Genomic DNA, 21,611 nt, shown 5'->3' on the forward strand with positions numbered 1-21,611 from the left:
GAGAGCCAATCACCACACCACCCATCCCACCGCATAACAGGGGCAGTTTAGCCACTACAGCCCCTGTAGTCCCCTTGAGGGAACTCACTTTATTTTTCCACTCTTTATTTTGCTCACTTTATTTTTCCACATTTACTTTTAGCTATCGGTAAAACCCCGCCGGGCTCATCCCCTCACGCGGTGCGCCCGCACTGAGGCAATGCTGCCACGGCTCCCTCAGGGCTGTGCCGAGCGGGGGCGCTGCGGGACCGGGAGCGCGCCCTCCCCTCCCCTCCCCTCCCCTCCCCCTCCCCTCCCCTCCCCTCCCCTCCCCTCCCCTTCCCTCCCCTCCCCTCCCCTTCCCTTCCCTCCCCTCCACTTCCCTTCCCTCCCCTCCCCGCCGCCATGGCGGCCTTGCCTCGCCACCGCCGCTTTCTCGGCGGCTTCATCTGCGGGGCCGCGGCCGGGGCCGCTGCATCCTGCTGGGCTACGTGGCGGCTCCTCCGCAGCCAGAGCCAGCCGGAGCCGAGCCCCGGGGGGGCCCGGGCAGAGGGTAAGAGCCGCGGGTAGTGGGGACGTTGCGAGCGGCGGCCCGGCGGTGCGAGAGCGGCCGGCTCAGCGCGGCCCCGTGTTCCGCAACCCCGCTCTCCACAGCCGCTTCTGTCCCTAAACTCTCTCCTCCCCCTCAGAAAAGCCTTTTCCCTCCTTCTCCCATTCCCGGAATGCCCAAATACTGCCGGGAGGTCGTGGGGGTCCCCTAGTACCTGGGCCGAGCTGAGTGGGGGAGGAGGTTATTTGGGGATGCTGGGCTGTAGCTTGTAATTAAAAGCGCTTCCCTTTGCACCTGCTCACGGCAGAGTGTTGGTGGCAGGAGAAGAATGTGTATTTAGTTTTAAACACACATTTCGAGTCAGACCATAACTAAATTTCAGCTGTTGCTGCCCTGGACGAGCCGAGTCTCGTTTATCAAGTCTGGGGTCTGGTGGGATTCAGGTGTGGGGAGAGAAGTTTGGGGCACTTGAGAGAGTGAATGGTTTTCTCCGCAGCCTCAAGGCTTTAAAAGTACCGGATTGTTGGAAAGCAGAGGAAGAATGGCTCTAAAAACACGAGTTGCTGGTGGACAGATGGCTGGAGAATGAACAAGACAGTAAGATGGGAGTAAATATTCCTCAATGAGAAGAAGTTATTTCGTGGGAAAAAAATGAAAATTCAGTTCAGCTTTCATTCATTCATTCAGCAGAGTATAAGTGTTCCCAGTGAGGGCAGGACTTGCTTGTGCCCAGCTTGTAAATCTCAGTTTGTGAGGAATTTGATTTCCAGCTCCAAAGGGTGGAATGTGTGTGTTGATCTCCTGTGTCTGTAACTCCTTGTTGCCTGATTTGTCCCTAAAGGTCTGAGAGCTTTTCTTTGGTAGAAAGAAAATACCTGATAGCTTTTCTTCTGCTTTCTGTAGGCATTGGAGTAGATAGATGAGTTAGTCCTAGAGCTGAGATCCTCATGTTAAAACATGATGAGAACCTCAGCCATTTTGGCAGATGAGAGTTTCACTGGATAACCATCTTAATATTTTTTAGGTCTTAATTGTGGCTGTAACCTTAAGTAATTCCGTATACAGTAGATTTACACTCCCTGAGTTTTATTTGTTTTTTTTTTTTTTACTCTTCAGTTTATGATCACATTTCATCTTTGGGTGGTTTTCTGTTTATTTTTTCCTTAGAACCGATAGAAGAGGCTCTGCTGGAAAGATATGGATTTCCTGAGGCTGGAACAGAGACCAGATGTTACACAAATCATGCACTGTCTTATGACCAGGCAAAACGGGTGCCTAGATGGGTGATTGAACACATTTCAAAACAAAAGATGCTGGGTAGGTAGGTGTTTATTTCCTTACATTTGTGATGCTCTGAATGGGCTTTGCTGCTTACACAAGGTGGACCCTGGAGCAGTCAGGGAGAAAAGTCCTATAGTGATCTCTTGGAGGGAAGCTCAACTTACCTTTTCATAACATGAATGGAAAGAAGATGAAACAATGAAAATTATCTTTTCCTTACTTGATTTGGATATGCAGAGTTGTTTGAGTGCATTAAAATGGCTCATGCTTCCTTAGTGGAGTTAGTTCTGAGGTCTAGTTTATGGCAGTGGAGTTAATGCCAGTGGTACCAGAGCTTTTAATACACAGATCTTGGAGATTTGCTAAAAATGGTAGGAAAATATCCGTTTCTGAGGTAAAAACTGAGCAGAGGGTATCAACAATTATTCAGAGCTAGATATTACATTACCTCCTCACTGCAGCCATTATTTACTCTGATACAGTTCTCATACTCTCTGTGCTGTTCTTTATGCAAGACAGAGGCACAGTGATTTTTTGCTGTCAGTGGTGAATGAAATATGAGTGGTATACAGTCATTGTAAATTAAGTTTATAGCATTAGTTCAGTTTTTATAAGGCAGATTATTAGTAATGGAGGTAACCATGTAATTGTAAAATGTTTTATGGAAGCAATAGCCCTCCAAATATATCTTAATCGCTGTCTTCAAATTACCATTCAAAATTAAAAGCAAGATCCTGAAAACATTATGACCAACCTGTAAGTAGCATCATTGATCCCACTTCTTTCTGAGAAGAAAACAGTAATTTCAGTGTTACTTTCAAGTGGGCCATAACAGCTGAATTGTTCAAATGTTTTCCAAATAATCAGTTATAACTAACCTGCAAGCTGAAATTAAGCATCTTGAGGCATTCAGTTCTGATTTATGTCTGTAACTACTGAAACTGAGATTTGAGGCAGACATGTCTTGTTTGGGGAAGACTCAAAAGTCATGATGCAAAACCCATATATTTTGTTGGTAAATAAGAACTTAAATGTTTAAAACACATGTCAGAAAGAAATAAGCATTACCTGTAAACGAGATACACAGAATTCAGATTAATGTACTGAATCCTTAAGCATGGGTCATCTGGCAAGATATGACAGAATTAGATCTTTTTGTCTTGCGATTATGATGGTTTCATGATAATCTGACCATTTAGTGTGCTGTTCTTCAGGTGATGCAGATCGAAGGCATTGTAAATTCAGACCAGACCCTAACATCCCTCTGATGTTCAGTGCTGTCAATGAAGACTACCTTGGCAGTGGATGGTCACGAGGACACATGGCACCAGCAGGAGATAACAAATTTTCAACAGTAGGACTTCTTTCTCCCATGTTTTTAATTTGTGTTTCTCAGTTGGAAAGAGTCAAAAGAGCCTTAGAAGTAATGTGCAAAAACTCCTTTTGCAGTTTGTTTTGAGGTGGAACATGATGTCATTATTGATGCACAGAGCTGGATTTGGAGTTACAAGGTCTATTCCTGACTGAGCAGTGTAGGATGCTCTCACAGTCTGCTGCAGGCATCTAAATCAGGTGCATGCTCTGATGACATACCTCTCTTCATTAAATCACACCTACATCAGCTTGTTTGGCAGAGATGATGTCTTGAGCAGTGTGGTGTTAAGCAAGTGTTCTCAGCCTCTTGCATGTCACATTGTCTACCTGTAAAATGAAGATGATAACCTTCACCAAGAAACCCCAGAAAGTCTTCAAAGCTCAGTTAAAGGGAGACAGGGACAATGATGTCATCGTGACCAACAGCTGCTGAGATATTTAAGGCTAGATTGGGCTAAGCAAAGATGCTGTTAAGTACTGTTCTGTATTGGCAAGGGGATTGCCTGGATGATTTAAAAGGCTTTTTCTTTTCTTGTAGTGTGTATGAGGTAAATTAGACCCTTTTGCCATAGTTCTTTCAGTCTATAAAATGTCTTCACCTGCCATTTATTCAAGCTGTAAGAGAAGCATGCCTTAATGCCTTGGCTGACTTACAAAGCAGCCTTGAATTTATTGGATCCTCTTGTGAAATGTGCCTAATGCAGCAATTTGTTAATTAAGAAGCAGTTTGAATTTGTATTTCTCTGGGCAGATAGTATTCAGTGGGGTGGAGGGACAGCACAGTGGCATGCGGTAAATGAAAGAATCAGTTTTATTTCTATTGGAAGTGCCTTTGTTATTATTTATTTGTGACATCTGGGGAATTTTTGCTGGTGAGCTCCCTGTGCACAGAAATCCTGGGACCTGGCTTGAAATGCAGTGAGGTGATACAGTCTTTCAAATATAGGATTATAAGAATTGAATTCACAGTCTAATTAGTGGAGGTAGTGTTTGCTCATTATCCTAAGGAGTTCTGTCAGTCCCATCACTTTGCAATAGTAGTATGTAAAAAATACTGACAGCTGCAGGATCTGTGAAAATTCTGGATTAAGGTCTTGGAGTTTTTTCTCTCTGTATTTCCCTTGCATATTGTTTCAGCACCAACCAGGTCCTTCACCTCTGGAGGTATGGGAGCTTCTGTTCTGAGATGTTTATGGCACTTCTACAAGATGAAATTAAGCAGATATATGGATGTTTGACCATTATGGTCTCATAAATCATTTCATTGCCTGTACGTTATGTATGTGTAAAATATTGATGGGTATATCTAATAAAACTTTTTCTTGTAAAGGAAAGAAAAAGTTAGCCATTAAGCAGTCAAATAAATGAAAAGCATGCTTGAAAGTGCCCTTCCTACTCAAAATGAAAAATGACTAGTTCCTTTCAAAGACATTACCAAACTGACGCTGGGTGATAGCAATTTCTGTGCCTCTAGAATTGGACATTCTTGTGCTGTTTATGACGGGAAAAAAACAGTAGATAACTTTGCATGGTTTTACCTCAACTGTGCACCTTTTAATCCAAAATAATTTTGTAGGTGTTCTGATTTAGGTTTTATTTGATTTTCTGTGTTAACAGATGTATAAACTAAACTAGAAATGGGATTCTGATCCACAAACTGCTAAAATGTGTCTTCAGCTCATGAATGTTTCAGTGAAATGTCATTATTTTCTTTCTCTATGCAGAGAGCTATGGCTGAAACGTTTTATCTGTCTAACATTGTGCCTCAGAATTACGAAAATAATGCTGGATTTTGGAACAGGTGAGAAATTACTTGTGAGGAAACTAAGTGGAAAATAGCAGGCGGCAGCATAAATCAAAAATGCTTTACTTTCAATGGTTCTTCACATCCAGGTGTTTAAGAGCAGTTTATCTGTAGAGGTCATAGGAGCTTTCTCTGAAATAGAGGGCAGCTCAAGTCATCTCAGTAAAGGAGCAGTATAACAACTACTTTAGTTCTTTATTCAGTCAAACCATTGAAGACTTCTATATAAAACAGACAAAATTATGTCTTCTGTCTGATGTGGGGTAAAAGTACCAGGCTTAACTGTCCTTAAGGAAGTTCTGGCAGAAGCGAGGAGAGGGTTTAGGTCTTCCTCAAAGAAGCACTTGCAGTGTGAGAGTATTCCCAGATCTGTGTGTGGATGTTGGTTCCCTTTGAATCGGAGAACTGAGCGCTCCCCACTGAGCTGTCACTACTTCAGGTCTGAGGTGTTCCTTCAGGTCCTGGCTCCCAAAGAGCAGTCAGGCAGGATCTCTGTCACTTGCAAGTGCTGACTGGATCGACTTTGAGGTGGAGTGGTTGTTAAATTTAAACTTGCTTCATGTAAGATTTTTATTCTTCCCTTCCTTTGAGCAGAGAATATAGTAAAAGTGGCATTCATCCGGTGCTTCTTGCATAGGACTTACAGAATGTGAAGGCTCAGAAACAGGAGGGGAAAACGATAGATTTCTCAAGGTTCACTCAAGGGAAGGTCAGCAAAATTATATACAGTGTTGTAATAAATGTCCATCAAAACTGCATCATCACTCATTTGCCACTGCTTTTCTGTTTTACAGGAATGTGTGTAAAATCAGATGAGCCATTCAGTAAGGTTTTATAGACAAATAAAGTGCCATAACATTTTAAGAGGGTTTTTTTCTTATTTTAATAACTCAAGTGTTTGAGCATAAATTTTCCTTATACCAAAACCAGGCATTTGTACCAATTGAAGGTAGGGAAACCGTCTATGTTTCCCTTAAGCAGGATCTCTGCCTTATCAGGAAATCATAGGGAGTGTTTGAAAATTTCCTCTGGCACTATCAGCCCTGAAGTTTAAGCAATTATTACCACTTTTTCCCAACCCCAGCACCCTGTTCCCAGATTTTAAAGGCATTAAAAAGGCAGCAATGCCACTTTTTTTTAGGGATACTGTATTTCTCTTGTGTTATATCCCTTCCTAGATTCAATATTCTCTTCCTTTCTCTTGCTTTAATTCCTTGCTTCTTGACTTGTCATCTGAAGTGCAGGTAGACAATGCAGTTTAGTCAGTATAAGTGTGTTGTTTTCTAAAGTGGTGTTTGCCCTCCTGCTTTGTGTTTTTGCTGGTTTCCCAGTTCCAGCTCTGCTAGTAGCCTGACTTTGGTGAGTCAGTTTCATTTGCTAGCCAGATTAGAAAATTGGATCAACTCAGGAGATGAGTTCTAGAACCAGCATGGAAGGTGGATTAGGAGTGGTCAGCTGTGACAGACAAGGGGAGCTGTAGGAAAAGAGAGGGCAGGATATAATCATCCAGCAAGCTGTTAATAGCAAACTGCTGGACTGGCTCCATGGTGTGCTCTAACTCCACCATACTATTCTTCATTCTCTTCCAACTGCTATTTAACTCTTTTCTGTCTTGTTTTGAGTGTGATTTCATGGTCACTGCAGTCTCTGCCCCTCCTGCCACCAAAAGCAGTTTGCTCCCTAGCTGCATTTATTCCCCATTCCTTCCAGGTGGTGTTTGTATTGCCCTGCCATGAGACAGCCTGAGGAGCTGGGCTGCTTGGAAGCAAAGCTGGTGGCAGTAGGAAAAGAATTCACTTGTAGTCAATGCTTTGGCGTATCTTCATGAAGAAAGGGCTCATTCTTGCTCATTCTCATTTGTGTGGCTCCTTCTCTTAATACACCTCAGTACCCAACAAAAAATTTTGGTGCTCAGTACCCAGCACCAAGAAAAATACTGGTTTTGTTTAGGGATGTTGACAAATAAAGAATGCTCAAGTGGCCCAAGGGGGAGCTGTGACAAGAAAGAGAGAAGGTGATGAAACCTCCCCTTTTCAGAGGCAGCCAGATTAGCTGGGATAATGTGTCTGACACTACTCTATCCATTTGTGTGAAGTGCAACTCTTACCTTTGTAGAGGACCAATGCTTACTCACTGTATGTGATTTATGTAACAGTTGGAGTGTTAAATCAAAGATGTGCTGTAATCATAGAATTACTTGGATTGGAAGGAACCTTAAATATCACCTAGTTCCAACTCCCCTGCCATGGGCAGGGACACCTTCCCCTAGATCACATTGCTCAAAGCCCCATCCAACCTGGCCTTGTTAATCTTTTCTGTAAAATAGGTGTGATCCAGAAACCTTCTTATTTGAGAAATATTATATGCTGTAAACTGAATCAGTTTAAACAGCAAAAATATGGTAGCATTTCTGGAGTTACTATATTTTTGAACAGTTTTATATCTATATATAAAAAAAAAAAGCAGAGATAGTGGAAATGGCACACAGAAACTTTCCTCAGTACTTTGAACTACAGGAAGAACTGTGTTTCAGGACTTTGATTCCTTGGGGAGAAACACACAAATCCAATAATATGATAAAACTTTTCAAAGTAAAAATGCTTCAAATTGCTGTTTAGAACAATTCTATTTTTCTAATCCCAAGTGACCACCAACAGTATATTTCTAGTGTCAAGTGTGGGAGTAAGTAGAGAACTCAGCTATTCAGACGTGCTAAGGCTGCAGAAATCATTTTCAGATGTGTGCAGTAACACATGTCTGTCTGTAAATAAATGAACCTTATTTACAGGGGACAAATGGGAAGCAGGACTTGGGCCTACATTTTACTTTCTTTGACTTGTGAATCACTCAGATGAATCTGGAAAAATGCTCCCTGTCAGTAGTTCACCCTTCCCTTCGCAGTGTGTCTCAAAGATTAAATCTTTCCAGCTGACTTTTCTCTATCTGACAAATATGTTGCAGAATGGAAATGTACTGTCGGGAATTGACTGAGAGATTTGAAGATGTTTGGGTTGTTTCTGGACCTCTTACCTTGCCTCAAACAAATGGTGATGGAAAGAAGAGTGTTACTTATCAGGTATGTATATATGTTGCTGGGATAATAGTGCAGTAGTAATTATGTATGTAAAGTTGATACCATAATTTGATAAAACAAAAGTTGGGCATCTTAGTACAGGCAAAATGTATAAAATACTTGTTGGGACAAGATTAGCAGAAATGTTACATCTTGCCTATACATGAAGCAGCATAATTTTAGAATAATTTGTTTATTTATAGAGATCTACTTCATATCCACAGTCAGCAGTAGAACTGTTCATCCAGTCAGAGTCAGTGGGATTTGTTAATGCACAGACATCTATTCAATTAATTTCTTCATGTGCTTTAGAAACAGTGGAATGCAGAGGTAGTATAGGTCTCTCCAAACTCTTTAGTTTATTGGAGTGCCAGTGCTCTGTAAGTTTCACAAGCAGTTGTTTGCTGCTACACCACAGGCATCACTTGGATGAGGCCTTGCAGCTGAGATTCTGAGCATGCCAGAGTCACTTGCAAGACTTCACCCTAGTGCAGCGTAATCACTGGTCAATGGTACTGATACTCCCCTTCATTTAGCCCCCTGTTTTTATTACCTGCTTAAAATACTCTGAAGATTTATCATGCACAGTCTGTAGAAACCATCACTGACAGACAGATGGGACAGGCTATGAAGCTGAGGTGAATTTATTGTTGCTCTCCCAGAGTTATTCGTAGTAGGCTTGTGTGTAGACATCTGTAAGGTTTGAGAATAGTAAGTTACTCAAGAGAGTTGCCTTCTGCCCTCACTGCAATGAGATTTATTTCTATTTGCAGTTGCAGATGAAAGCTGGCATGATGCAAATAATAAATGCTGCATTTTGCACCTCTTGAAAAACACTTTTCCTTGAAAATAAGTAGTTGAATCAACTGCAGCTTCAGCTTATGAGCAATTCATCTTCCAACTAGTTCTCGGAGGAGCAATGAATGAACTTGCCAAAACAACCTCCTATTTCAGAGGGATGTGAGAGACCCAAAAGGGAGAGATGTTCATCTTTCAACACTGGCTTGTTTTGCAGTGAGTGTTAGGCATTATTTCTCCTTTGTAAATACAAAGGTGATTTCCATTTGATTGTACTTGCAGCTCAGTCATGATAGAACATGATTTTTCCCATTTGCTTTTACCATTTTACTTCTTGAGAATATGTCCCTTATGTCCCCAGCCACACACATCAAACCTTGACTGTCACAAAATCTCAGCTTTGGATTTGGGTTTCTTATTTTTGGGGGGAGTTATGCATATGAAAGTGCAGTAGTAATAAGTTACCTTCTTCATGTTGAGTAGCAGTTCCAAACTTCAGCTCTCACCACATCTTTGTGAGGGAGGTGCAGACTGTGCTCATTTTTCAAGTGGATGAATAAGCCATGCTTTAGGGATATGACCAATGCCAGATGATAAATTAGTGGCAAAGCCAACTTTAGGTCGGCTGTCATCCTGTGCCACCCACAGGTGCTCGCTTCACCATTGCTCCTTCCACATTCCAGAGTTTCTTTTGTCTGCCAGTGCTGATGACTGCCAGATCCTTCCACAAAATGCTTGATTACCCAGTGCAGTAGAAAACAAGCCATACTGGGTTTACTGGGTGTGTTTTGTACTGCTGTAGAAAGATTGAGGCAGCACACAGAGTAGTCCAGTGCTTCTCAGTGACAGCATGAGATCTGTCCAAAAGCACATAGCTGGGAGCAGGAGGGAGATGTTCCCTCTCAACAATCTTCAACTGAGCATTTGGCTTCCTGTCACTCAGAATGGTAGAGAGTTCTCCAGGCTTGCACACGGCTTGCTGGGATTTGCTTCCTTGTAGCTGTCAAGCTACTGCATTTATTTTTCATCCTTAAAAAATCTATTCATCTTGCATAGCAAAGAATTAAAAATCCTGAGCTGCCTTGAACATTTTATAAGTGGAAATCATTTCCAGGAAGAAGTTAAATCATCTATCAACTGCATCTATCAATGGATTCACTTTAATCTTGCTCATCTTTTTCTCGTTCTTCTCTAGAGAAAGTGTTTACTTAGAAGAGGAAGATTGCATTTTCTGAGAAATGACTGTCATTCTCAGTCTTGGTTTTGAAATGTAAATTTTAGTATTCCACAGGTAAAAATCAGAGCAGATACTGCATCTTACTGGCTTTATTCAAAATAACTTGATACCTGGATAGAGTGCTGAAATAATACTGGCACAAAATACCCATGCTGTTGTGATTCTCATCTCATTCAATTCTTGTCTTTTGTCTTCATCATCTTTGGGTTTGATGACAACACAGGTCTTTTGGGAATGTTTTGCCAGTTTTGGTCTTACTATGAACTGAAGTTCAGTGTAGGATTGAAAATGATGAAGTGATGGTGTTCCTGTTCGTGTGTCACCACTTGTTCACATTCATAAATCCTTTTACTGAGCTTCCTACAATGAGATTCATTATGTAAATTGATTTTTATTTGAGTACAGATAATACTCTCTCCAGGTGGGAAAAGTAAAATAGTGCATTTTGGGTTTATTTGTTTAAAATATTAAATTGTTAATTGGAGTCCTCTAAATAAATACAGGCAGAGAACGATGGGGTTCTTATATTTTGAAATTTCTTCATGCCTTAAGTTTTTGTGCTTTGCATTGCAGTTGTGCTTTGAGGAGGGAGACTTCAGAGTAGAGGGGAGTGTTTGGTTTGTTTGTCTTTCTTTTATCAACACATACACTTAGAGGATGAAACACAGCGTGTCAAACCCTGGAGAGAAGTTCAGACAAACACCTTGGATATAATTGCAGTCATTGCCATTGATTTTGGTAGTGTGGGATTCTGCCCCTGAAGGAAGAACACTAAGGGTTGTGAAGGGAAGGTATCTCTTAGCTGTCTTGCAGAGTGAAGTCTGCTCAGTTCACACAAATGACCAGACTGAAAGGGTTTTAGTCCTCATTGTTTGGGCATGAGAAGCTGATGTGAGAAGATGTCCTTTCCTTCCTCTGTGCTGTTCAAGGAGAAGTGCTGCAGTACACATGAGAGTGCTGAAACTCTCAACCTGTAATCTGCCCATGCCACTCTTAAGGCTCAGCTGCTCTCTAATGTTTTTGTTCTCTCAGACTAGAGCTGTGAAAGGGAAAAAAAGAAAACACAGAAGTGCTACAGTGAATTTGTCTGGATTGATTTGTTTCAGATCCTCTCTTCAATCTTAGTTTCCTTGTTTTTGGCTAAAGGAGTGGTGAAATACGTATCCATGGTTTTACTCATGGTGTTTTTCTCATCAGACATCCAGAAAGGTTATTTTTAGATCACGATAGAGGAGAAACAGAGTAATGGCTTTGTTCCCAGTTCCTGCTTGGACTCTGGTACCATTTGGTCTTTAATTCCAGAAAGGGAATTAACCTTGAGCTCCTTAGATGCCAGCATTGTTCTGTCTATTGGCTGAACTTGTGGTATCCTCAGATATGTTCTGTCATTTCATCTGTCTCCAGCAGAGATTTTTATTGCAAGGAGTAGATTGATGACCATGCTTGGTATCTGAAAAATGTGTTTTGAGAATATATGTAGAATAGAATGCCAACAGGAAAAATCTGTTCTATGTCATTGCAGAGGCAGATGCAGGTTTTTCATCTTTGTCCAGATCAAATCAAAATGACATTGTCTTGTTTCATACATTACTGCTCTTCAGTGACTGTCACTTTAGTGATTTTCCTCTGTCAGCAGATTTGGAGTTTGAAATAAAAATTTTGCAATAATTAACTACATCATGCTCAGTGCTCCACCCTCCCCGTTCCCATGGCCATCCTAGTGAATGCTATTTCAAGAATTGGCTGTGGCTGGCAAATGAAAATACAGTTTAGATAACATTTTGTTTGTTGTTTGAAAAAGACATTCTAATGTACTTTTTACTGATAACATGAGGTTCATACTGGAGTCGTGTGTGCTATTTAATTTTCTAAATTGAATCACCAGGCTGGGCCAGAGAGGCACAATAACCGTTCCAGAAGGCACAGGTGTCATCTCTGTCTGTGGCAAATAACTGGGAAACAAATTGCACCTCTCAAATATAAGATGGTACTTTATGGTTTTACCCAGTTAACTTTCAGAACTAGTAGAGGTTGTCTCTTACTGTAGGAGAAGGAATGCTTGTTAAAGGAGGAAATAAACCTGGGAAGTTTTCCTTATTTGTTGGCAGCTCCAAGTGTTTCCAAGGCTACAGAGATAACTACTGGATGTAGGTCCTTACAGATGCTCATAAACTTTATGCAAAGGGTTCAATCTTAGATCAGCTGGTGGAAACCTTCAGAGCTTTGTCAGCCCTGAATTTAGATGTGAGGTACAAATGAATGAAATAGACACTGGGTTAAGTTGAGAGGAGAAGAAACATCGAAGGTGCAGGAGAGATTAATCGGATCTTTTATTTAGCACTGTACCCATTCTGAAGGTTATGCTTCATATGAGCATATAACTTCATATGAGTTATAGGAAATGGGGTGTTAAGAACTGTGGTGGATTCATTTATAAGTTAATCTAAGTGGATTCTGTGCAAGCAGTAGTCTGTCATCATGTAAATACAATTTATTACAGATGTGATATATATACATTCCCTCTTTATTAAAGAAAAAAAAAGGGGTTAGGGCATCTGTCTTTTAATGTCATAACTCTGTATTCAAAAGAGTAGCTGTTTTTTCTACCGTCTCTATTTTTTTTTTTTCCTTCCCTTTTTAGGATTGCCAAATGATTTGGCAATAGCAATCAGACCAACCATAACAAATTAAATTTTCCTGAAGTACATGCATTTGCATTTTGGAGTGATTGGCTGTGCAGATTGTTACTATGATTTTTATCTGTAGTGTTTTGTGGTTTGTGTGTTGCTAGGTCTGCCTTCACGCCCCTCAGTTCTTCTCAGTGCCATCTGATAGAGCTCTCTCAAATATTGGGGGAAAACACTCTGGGCAGAATCAGTGCTGCCTAACAAACCCAGAAGGAACTTGAGCGAAGGCAGTTAATGCTGTCACAATGATCGAGTAAATAAAGTGACACTGATAGTAAATGGAATGTTTTGTACTGCCAGAAAGTCTGTTTCTGTGCAGAATTCAGTATCAAATGATAATAAAGCTCTGGGTTGCCAAACATGGCATCACATCAGCAGGAATGATGTTATATCTACAGTGGAAGATCTGATGGACATGGTCAGTATCATGCTTGGGGAACAGGAATGATTCCTTGAATTCTGTCCTCCAAGAAATGTGATGGAAGTGTTAATTTTGCTGCTGCCAGGTGGAGGGGGAAGGACTCTGTCACAGGGAGCTGGGTGTGCTTCTTTTCAGATAGTTCTGTTTGCGTTTCTGGCTCAGTTCTAAACTCAGGTTAGAAACTCATAGAGTGAAGAAACAGCTACTGGAGTGTCAAGGGAATTGCTGGACCTGACATTTTAAAGTATTTGATGGTGGTACCGTCTGATGAAAGGACTCTTCAGTGTGTGCTGATGGTTAAGGCATGATTGAGTGTGATTTCTGTTTGCCAGGTTCTGAGAGAATCACAGATAATTGACAGTCCAGAGTTGCCTCTCACTGATGAAGGGCTTGTTAGTTCCTTCTGCTGATTCTGTGCATGGTGGATTTTCAGTTTCTAGTCACTAGGTGGCAAAATACCACTTTTGGATTCACAAGCCCTTTCTTTGAAAAATGAGCTGTACCCTTGCAGAGGAAGATAATTTTTTTACAATCTGGGAAGCTGTAACAAGCCCAGTGTAAAATGAAAATTTGATAACATTGGTTTGTGTTTAAAATTTCCAGTAATAATAACACTCTGTTTTCTTCTCATATAATCTCATCTGTTCTGCCATTATATTTCTTCTATGACTTTTCACTTGTTCATGGAGTTTTCTATCTCATAAACTCCAAACTGACATTTTTAGGGACTGCCTTGCATTTATCTGATTACCACCATGAAGGTGGCATTAGTTCATGCCAGATGCTTAAACTTACTCTAGATACCATTAGCAAATGTCTTCATTATTTATTTTGATATTTAAGGACTCCACAGGTGTTATCAAATTTGCTTCATCTGTTTTTAAAACCTGCAGTCAAGAACAGGATTTGGCCAAAATTAGGAAGAGAGCCAAGCTTAAGGCAAGTCCTCATCCATTGACTTGGCTGTGAGACTGAATTTATCAAAGCTCTCTGAATTCTCTCTGGTTTAAGAAATGTTCTGCCCTTATCTCTCCCTGTGAGCTTTTTAGGTTTTTTACAACTGCTTACCAACACGTTTGTTGTTTTAGTGATAGGTAAACATCTCTGAATGTCAGCAATTGCACACATTTTAATGGTCTGCCCTCATGACAGCTGTCCATGTTTTAATTGGGCTTTGAGAAGAGTAGCAAATTCACACACACTTGTAGAATGTCAGCAATGATGGAAAAATAAAAACACTGCTCTGAAAATTACATTATGATAATGGTACATTATTAGGTGATATTAGTTCAGTCAAAGAAACAAAAATGAAAGGAGTAAGTAGCTGCAAAAATTTAGGGCAATGCACATTCTTACATTGAATTAACATAGACAGCAAAGCATCTGAAATTTCACATTGGTTTCCCAAATGATGATGGGAAAGAAATATATTTAATGCTATAAAAAGAAGGCTTTTAGCTTGAGTGCCTTTTTTTTCACGTTATGAGCCTGTTGAAAATTCGGAAGATTAAGCAAAATTTTGTAGCAATTACAAAATGGGAATTTTCAAAAGATTGCACAAAAATTTGCCTTGTGGGCTGTTACCAACATGGTGTGAAAGCATGTGGGGCAGCAGTGATTTCAAAAGGCCATTGCTATGTTTTCTTGCTTGTATTGGAGCACAAAATTCCTCATAGAATCACAGATACTCTTAAAAAACTGCTGCTCTTCTCCAGCTGGGACAGAGCCTGTTTCAGGCCTTGATTTCTGAAAGATCGTCTGCTGCCTATGGATAGACCGGCACAAATCAAAGTCAACATCTGTGTGTGGATAATCTTGAGTCATTTTCCATCCTGTTACAATAGGAGCATATGCTCTCTGCCAGGCAAAGCAGTGAGATAAATGGGATGGTGCAGATCTGGATAGTGATTGAGGCTGTTGAAGTTTGGGAGGAAAATCCTCTAGGTGGCAATAGGAAATGGAATTGTGGAGTTTGTTTTTCCTGCCTCTTTCTTCTATTCCAAACTTCACTTTTGCACTTCTTTCTCTGGCAGTTGAGCTGGTGGGGGGCAGCTCTATGGAAACATTTCTCTGCAGCTTCTCTGTTTACTCCCATAAAACAGCAAAGTGTGGAATATTACTGGGAGCAATGGTGGAAATACTTGGCTGTGCTCCAGAACTGCATTTCCTTTTTTAACAGAAATCATTGGGTCACACTGCAGAAATTACTGGTGATGCATTCTGTGCATGGTGCACATAAAGTGTTAAACTGCAGAAAAAGACATTTATTCTTAGTTATGCATATTTACTCTTGTCAGAGAAATCAGGCACTGACCTTTGATGGTGTTCTTCTCCAACAGAATTAGCTGGGCATAGGATTTTTGTGCCCTGTTTTGAGTAAGGAAGGGACACCTGTGGACTCTGGCAGTTTGGCAGGCTGAAGAGGGTTTTATCTGCTTTAACAGTATTAGCACTCAGTGAAGTCATTGCAGTAGTAGTTTGCTGCAGTTCAGAGAAATTGGTGTGAAGCCTATGCACTGCTTAAACTTTACAGAAATTCTCAAAAGAGAGTTTACATGGAACTGCAATGGTGCATAAATTACATATGACCATTACATACATGGAGTTGAATATAGATCTACATTTCTCAAAAGGCCAGCCCTTCCTTAATTTTGAACTAATCCTCTCTGTTTCATCTCTTTTCCTAGGTGCCCATACTATGCATGAAAATGCATTATTTTGCATAGAATATATATATTTGCATAATATTACATAAGCACCAGGTCTGTTTTCCCTTAACACCCACTTGAGGCATTCAACATTTCCATCTCATACCTAAGTGTTCTGTGTGCAGCTCTATTCATTCCCCAGCCTCTCTATCCACCCACTCAGCCCTCAGCCTCAATCCCCAGTTCCCTCAGCTCGCTCCACACGCGTTCACCTGTTTGTTTTACATATTCCATGTACCTCCCTAATTGGAGATCCTTGTGCAGCTCCATCTGTGTGCTCGCCCTTCCTCTGGTCTTTTATGCACCAGAGTGAGGATGCCGGGATGTGGATGTGTGTGGGAGGTGTGGAGAAGGAGGGAACTGAGCCTGGTACAGATCCATGGATTTGTAGTGGGAAAAGTGTGCAAAGAGGCCTGGAAAAGGCCATACTGCATGGGAATGCTGCAGGTCAGGAGGTTGCTGGCCCAGGAGGATGCTGAGGACTGGGGTTTAGCCTCACTACTGCCTTCTCTCAGGAGGCTACAGCCTCTTCCTCCTCTTCCTCACCTTCCTCCCTGCTGTAGGAATGAGCAGGAGGTGGGATTGCAGTGCAGGCTCTGCAAGCTCACTGCTCCTGGGGAGAAGGGGAGCCTCAGCCTCCTGCCTTTGGCAGTGTTATCACTGGGTGCCCTTGGGTGAACATGGAAATATGAACTCCTTACTTTCCCCTTCAGGGATTTTCTTGGCTCTCTCCATCTCACCCCCAGTATTTTGCAGGTACTCCCCAGCTCAAGTGCTACTGATCTCAACTAGGTTAAAACTCCCAGCACTATTCATTTTGTAATTCAGTGTTAACTCACCAGATACAACAGTGTGCTGCTGCATTGGTTTTAGTACATTTTAGCATTACCTGTGCATCAGTCAGTTTTGATTATTTATGGTGTTGGTCCTGGCGAGCTGTAGCTCTGGTTTCACATACACAGAATGCTAAATGCAAAGTGCTTTGACACTCAGGAGCTCTCATTTCCCTATCAGCTCATCTGTCATCATTGAAAGGGAAAGGTGATTTGGCATAAGGCATTTATTCCTTAAGCAGTTTCAGTGGCTGGTTGATGTCTAGGCAGAGTATTACTTGGGAGAAGGTTGGTGGCATAACTGTGACAATTTTTATAAGAAAACAACAACCAAATAATCCAACCCACCCTCAAAAAACCAAAACCCAACCCAACCAACCAAAAAAACCCAGAACAAGAACAAACCTACCCAAAAAACACACAAAACCCCACCTTCCAAAAAACCCCAAGCAATGAAAAAAGTTTAAACTACAGCAAAACTATTCAATAGCCTAGCTTAGGGCAAGGGATGGAACACAGTAGATAAATCTAAGAGCATGTGTTTTCCAGAAACAGGAGTAATGTTACTACTACTACTACTACTACGTTATTGCACAAAAAATGGAAAGAAATTATCAGTTTTCCCTTTCTCCTGAAGGTCCTTTCTCTGGTTTTGGTCTAACCAGTAAGACTTTAGGACCAGTCATTTAAAAAAACTGGCAACAGAGGTAGAGGACACAAATCACAGAAAGAATTTGTAACTGAAATTTAATTAACTATTGGAATAGACCAGCATGAACCTTGGTTCGGTAGCCACAGGCAAAATTTAATTTTAAAAATGTATTTTCATTTGCAAGAGGGCTGAATACTCAGAGAAAAGTGTACATAGGAAGTGTTTATTATGTGATTGAGTTATACTCAATATATGAGTGGACAAGGTATGTTTTTGTCAGTGTTGGCACTGGATTAGTTTGTAAAATACTTACAGTTAATGTGATAAATACCTGCTTTCCCTGAAATGGTATTTTAAGTCTATCTAACAAAAGCTGTCAAAAAAATGAAAACAATCAGTCTTTGCTTTTGCAGGTATTGCAAATCCTGGAAACAGCACCAAATTACTGGATTTTACATACAGAATAAAATGCCTTTGTAGTTTTTGTAAGGGATCTGCATCTTTTTCTTCTGTTGCAATTAGAATAAAAGCATGGATTTGAGAAGGGTACTTACAGAAGTGTTACGCAAAACTCAGATTTTCCATGTGTGAGCCTGTTACAGTCTCTTAAGATGACAGATTCAGTTCAGCAATAGGAAAGAAACAGAAAAGCCTAATTTAATGCATGCATGAGCATAATTTTTTAAGTCCTGGAGAGATTACATTTGCCAGCAATAGGTGTATTCCCCTGGAGTTATCCCTGGCACAGGATGGGGTGTCTGCTGTGTGCATGTGAGTGTGAGACTTCAACAATCCTGGTCCTCCACTCTTGGGGCTCCCCTTAAGTCCCTGGATCCTGGTCTGTGGGACACAGGAGGAAACTCAACATGTATGAGCATTGAAGTTGGATTGTAGGGAATTTATGGAAGAACTAGGTGCATTTTCTTTGGATAGGCTTCTCTTCCAAGAAGATACTGAGTTACTGAATGTACTGTATATCCAGATTCCCTCAAAAAATGCTTACTTAGGTAAAGTAGCTTTCAAGTGCTACCTGGGTGTGGGTAATAGAGAAAAAAATAAGTGACAGACAGTAACTTAGAGTTGATTTGAAATGTATATTAAAACCTCCATGATTTGGAATTGTCATGTCAGAACTTTTATTGTATGTTACAATATTAAGTTACTGTATTTACAAAAAGGAGAGGGGCTCCAGAGAGAGGGAACATGAAGATGTGTTGCTTAGGGATGTGGTTTAGTGGTGGACTTGGCAGTGCTGGATTAATGATTGCACTTGATAATTTTAAAGGTCTTTTCCAACCAAAACAATTCCATGATTTTGTATCTGTAACAGTCTTTTCCTTTTGGCAGGTAATTGGAAAGGATGATGTGGCTGTACCATCCCACCTGTACAAGGTGATCCTCGCCAGGCGGAGCAGAATGTCCTCAGAGCCCCTGGTCCTGGGAGCTTTCGTGGTGCCAAACGATCCCATAGGCTTCAGCCACCAGCTCACTGACTTCCAAGTCAGTGTTGAAGACCTGGAAAGAATGTCAGGTTTAGTTTTCTTCCCCCAGGTGGACAAGACCAAAGATGTTAAAAATATCTGTGAGGTGGATACCTGCAAACTGATGGGCTTCAAGGAATTCACGCTGTACATCACTGCCCGCAAAGTGCAGAGCGCCCGGACGCTGCGCCGGCTGGAGAAAGCCATGGCAGAGTTACAGGAGGCAGGAATTGAGCCTGATGAGTATCTCCTAAAGCTTTACAAGAAGAAGGAGGAAGAACTGCTGCAGGAAAAGCCAGTAGCAGCTAGAGAGGGGAGAGCTGGCTGAGTATTGAGGAAGTTGTTTGGGTTTTTGGAAAGGGGAACTGAAGGCAAACACGAAGACAAGGGCACATTGACTCATCCTTTTTTGAGTTGTGAAAACAATAAAGAAATATTTGGAAGCTAATTGGTTTGGAATAATGCTCATTCTTGTGTAACATGATGCAAACATGTGGTTGGTTGCACTGCTTAGACATGGGAAGTGTAAGTGATCCATTTCTGGCCTGGGTAGATCACTGGGTCTCCAGGAAAGGCTTTGTGCTGTTTTCCACCTGGGATGTCAGACTTGGGGTTTATGTGGAATCACTTCTAGGAATATCACAAAGATAGACAGTAGACACCTTGGGAATACAAGTGGAACATGTTTACATGGAATTCCACCCCCAAATGTCTCTCACTGCAGTGCTGTAGAAGCAATTGTACTTTCTGTAATATTTTGAAAATTAAATTGATTAAGAATTATTTCATTTAACACTCTTTTATTAGAGACGTGTAAGACATAATATGGTCTTCCCTTAGTTGTATTAACCAAAACCTCACAAACCTTGTGTGATTTGGATACTTCAGCATGTCAGGAGCTCACAATTGTTATCATTTGCGACAAACTTATTCCACCATGTATAATTCTGCAATTTTTTTGTAAGAAAACCCCAGTAGAACTATAGATTAATCAAGTGCCTACCTGTAGTTTGGGTTTTCACAAATTAAGGTAAGATTAATATTTAGTTTTCACCACTAAGTTCAGATAAACATGTTTTCTTGCATATTGTTTGATTTCAGAGGTGAACACTATCTTTTTGGTTGTTGTAGTCACTCACTGGCTTTTTTCTGCCTTTGGACTATAAACTCTGCAACAAAACTTGTTTATTAACTGAAAATGCATTTCCAGTTCTTTTTAGTGGCAGCTGATGTTTATCAGATTTACATCTACTTGGAAGATTAAATGAAATTTTTTTCATTAGTTTCGTACTTTTATTTGTGCAACTTACTGTGATTTGTATCCTCTGACATCTTCCATCTGGAAAGAAAGAGTAAAATCTGGAAATATTTAGCATTTTTTTGATGGTGAGACTTGATAGACATTTAGAGTTTGTGCTATAAAAACACCTTTGTTAGTTTTCACATGAAAGAAGGGTCATGTAGTGCCTGACTGAATGGGGATGTTTTCATAAAGGATGAATCAGGAGCATTATTTGGATGCTGTGAATCATCAGCTGGGGCTTCTAAGAGCTCTGTAGTTTCCTTCTCTGCTCAGTTGCAGTACCCCAAAGCAGATCACTTCATAAAGCAAGCCATGGTTCCCATGACACTTCTGTGTTTGCCAAGAACATGTACTCAAAATCCAGACATTTAAATCCAGAGAAATGTCACTAGCTAAGGACATCATAAAAACCTATTGCTCACATGAATCAGAGACAAATTGGGTGAGATCCTGACAAAATGTTTGCTCATTTTGATTTTAGCCCAGAATTGTGGTTGAAAATCCTATCAGATGTAACAAAAGCAATAAATTGCAAATCAAGAAGCCAGATTTCCTTTTGCAGAATATGGAAGGTGTCAGGGGAGTGGAGCGGGGTTGTCTGGAGTAATAAAATGCCAAATTCTTCATGTGGTCCAGTGAGTATTTCACTGGAGTCTAAGCAGCCTTTGGGCACTGCCATGGTCTCACCCTTTGAAACCTGCTCAATTGCCCTTTGCATTCTCTTTTTCCCCATTCTTTGAATTATTTATGGTTTTTAATTCAGCCTTCCACCTTCCTCTTCATCCTTTCAGCTGGGAGGTTGCAGATCTCCCCTGCGGTGCTGACACCCCCAGGGATGGCTGAAGCAGATCTCAGTGCTACACATTGGTGTCCATCCATAGCAAAAACCTGCCTTGGGACAGTGCCAGGGGTGTGTGAGCAGCTCCAGGAGTGTGGGAGGAGTTCCCGGTGTGCATGAGGAGCTCCAAGGGTATGTGAGGAGCTCCAGGGGTTGTGAGGAACGCCAGGTGTGTGTGAGGAGCTCTAGGTTTATGTGGAAGAGCTCCAGGTGTGCGTGAGGAGCTCCAGGTGTGTGTGAGGAGCTCCAGGTGTGCGTGAGGAGCTCCAGGTGTGCGTGAGGAGCTCCAGGTGCCATCCCTTGCTGCTGACAGCTCACCACTGTAACAGCAGCAGGAGCACCGAGCACATTCCTGTGGAGTCCTGCTGTGGAGACAGCTGCTCCCTCAGAGGACCTCTTCAGGCCTTACATGCCCCTTTGGATTCCTGTGAGCCCCAATTACCATAATTTCCATGCTTTGTGGCTTACAGCATGGCCTGAGCTCCCTGGATCATTTTCAGCCCTGTTTGAGCATGGTTGGTGTTCCTCAGCTCCCCTCGGAGGGCGGCAGCAGGTGGTGAACCGTGAAACCACTTCCAGAGCTGCTCTGTGC

At 41.3% G+C, this 21,611-nt stretch overlaps 1 protein-coding gene across 1 annotated transcript; it reads left to right on the plus strand.

Moving 5' to 3' along the window:
• Positions 1-358: 358 nt before the first annotated feature.
• On the plus strand, positions 359-19,326 carry EXOG (exo/endonuclease G). Its single transcript, XM_005527761.3, has 6 exons — positions 359-532; positions 1,697-1,846; positions 3,025-3,164; positions 4,909-4,985; positions 7,950-8,064; positions 18,745-19,326. Exons 1-6 carry the CDS (start codon positions 385-387, stop codon positions 19,204-19,206), a joined length of 1,092 nt encoding a protein of 363 aa, XP_005527818.1. The 5' UTR covers positions 359-384; the 3' UTR covers positions 19,207-19,326.
• Positions 19,327-21,611: the final 2,285 nt, after the last annotated feature.

The sequence above is a fragment of the Pseudopodoces humilis genome, chromosome 1, assembly GCF_049639895.1.
Source record: "Pseudopodoces humilis isolate 2021_Gansu_Grassland_sample_001 chromosome 1, ASM4963989v1, whole genome shotgun sequence".
NCBI lineage: Eukaryota > Metazoa > Chordata > Aves > Passeriformes > Paridae > Pseudopodoces > Pseudopodoces humilis.

Excerpts from the sequence above, each read along its gene's own strand:
- EXOG (XM_005527761.3), top strand. The coding sequence starts at position 385 with ATGGCGGCCTTGCCTCGCCACCGCCGCTTTCTCGGCGGCTTCATCTGC. Across the intron at positions 533-1,696 it reads CGGGGGGGCCCGGGCAGAGG|AACCGATAGAAGAGGCTCTG; the intron begins GTAAGAGCCGCG and ends TTTTTTCCTTAG. Across the intron at positions 4,986-7,949 it reads AATGCTGGATTTTGGAACAG|AATGGAAATGTACTGTCGGG; the intron begins GTGAGAAATTAC and ends AATATGTTGCAG.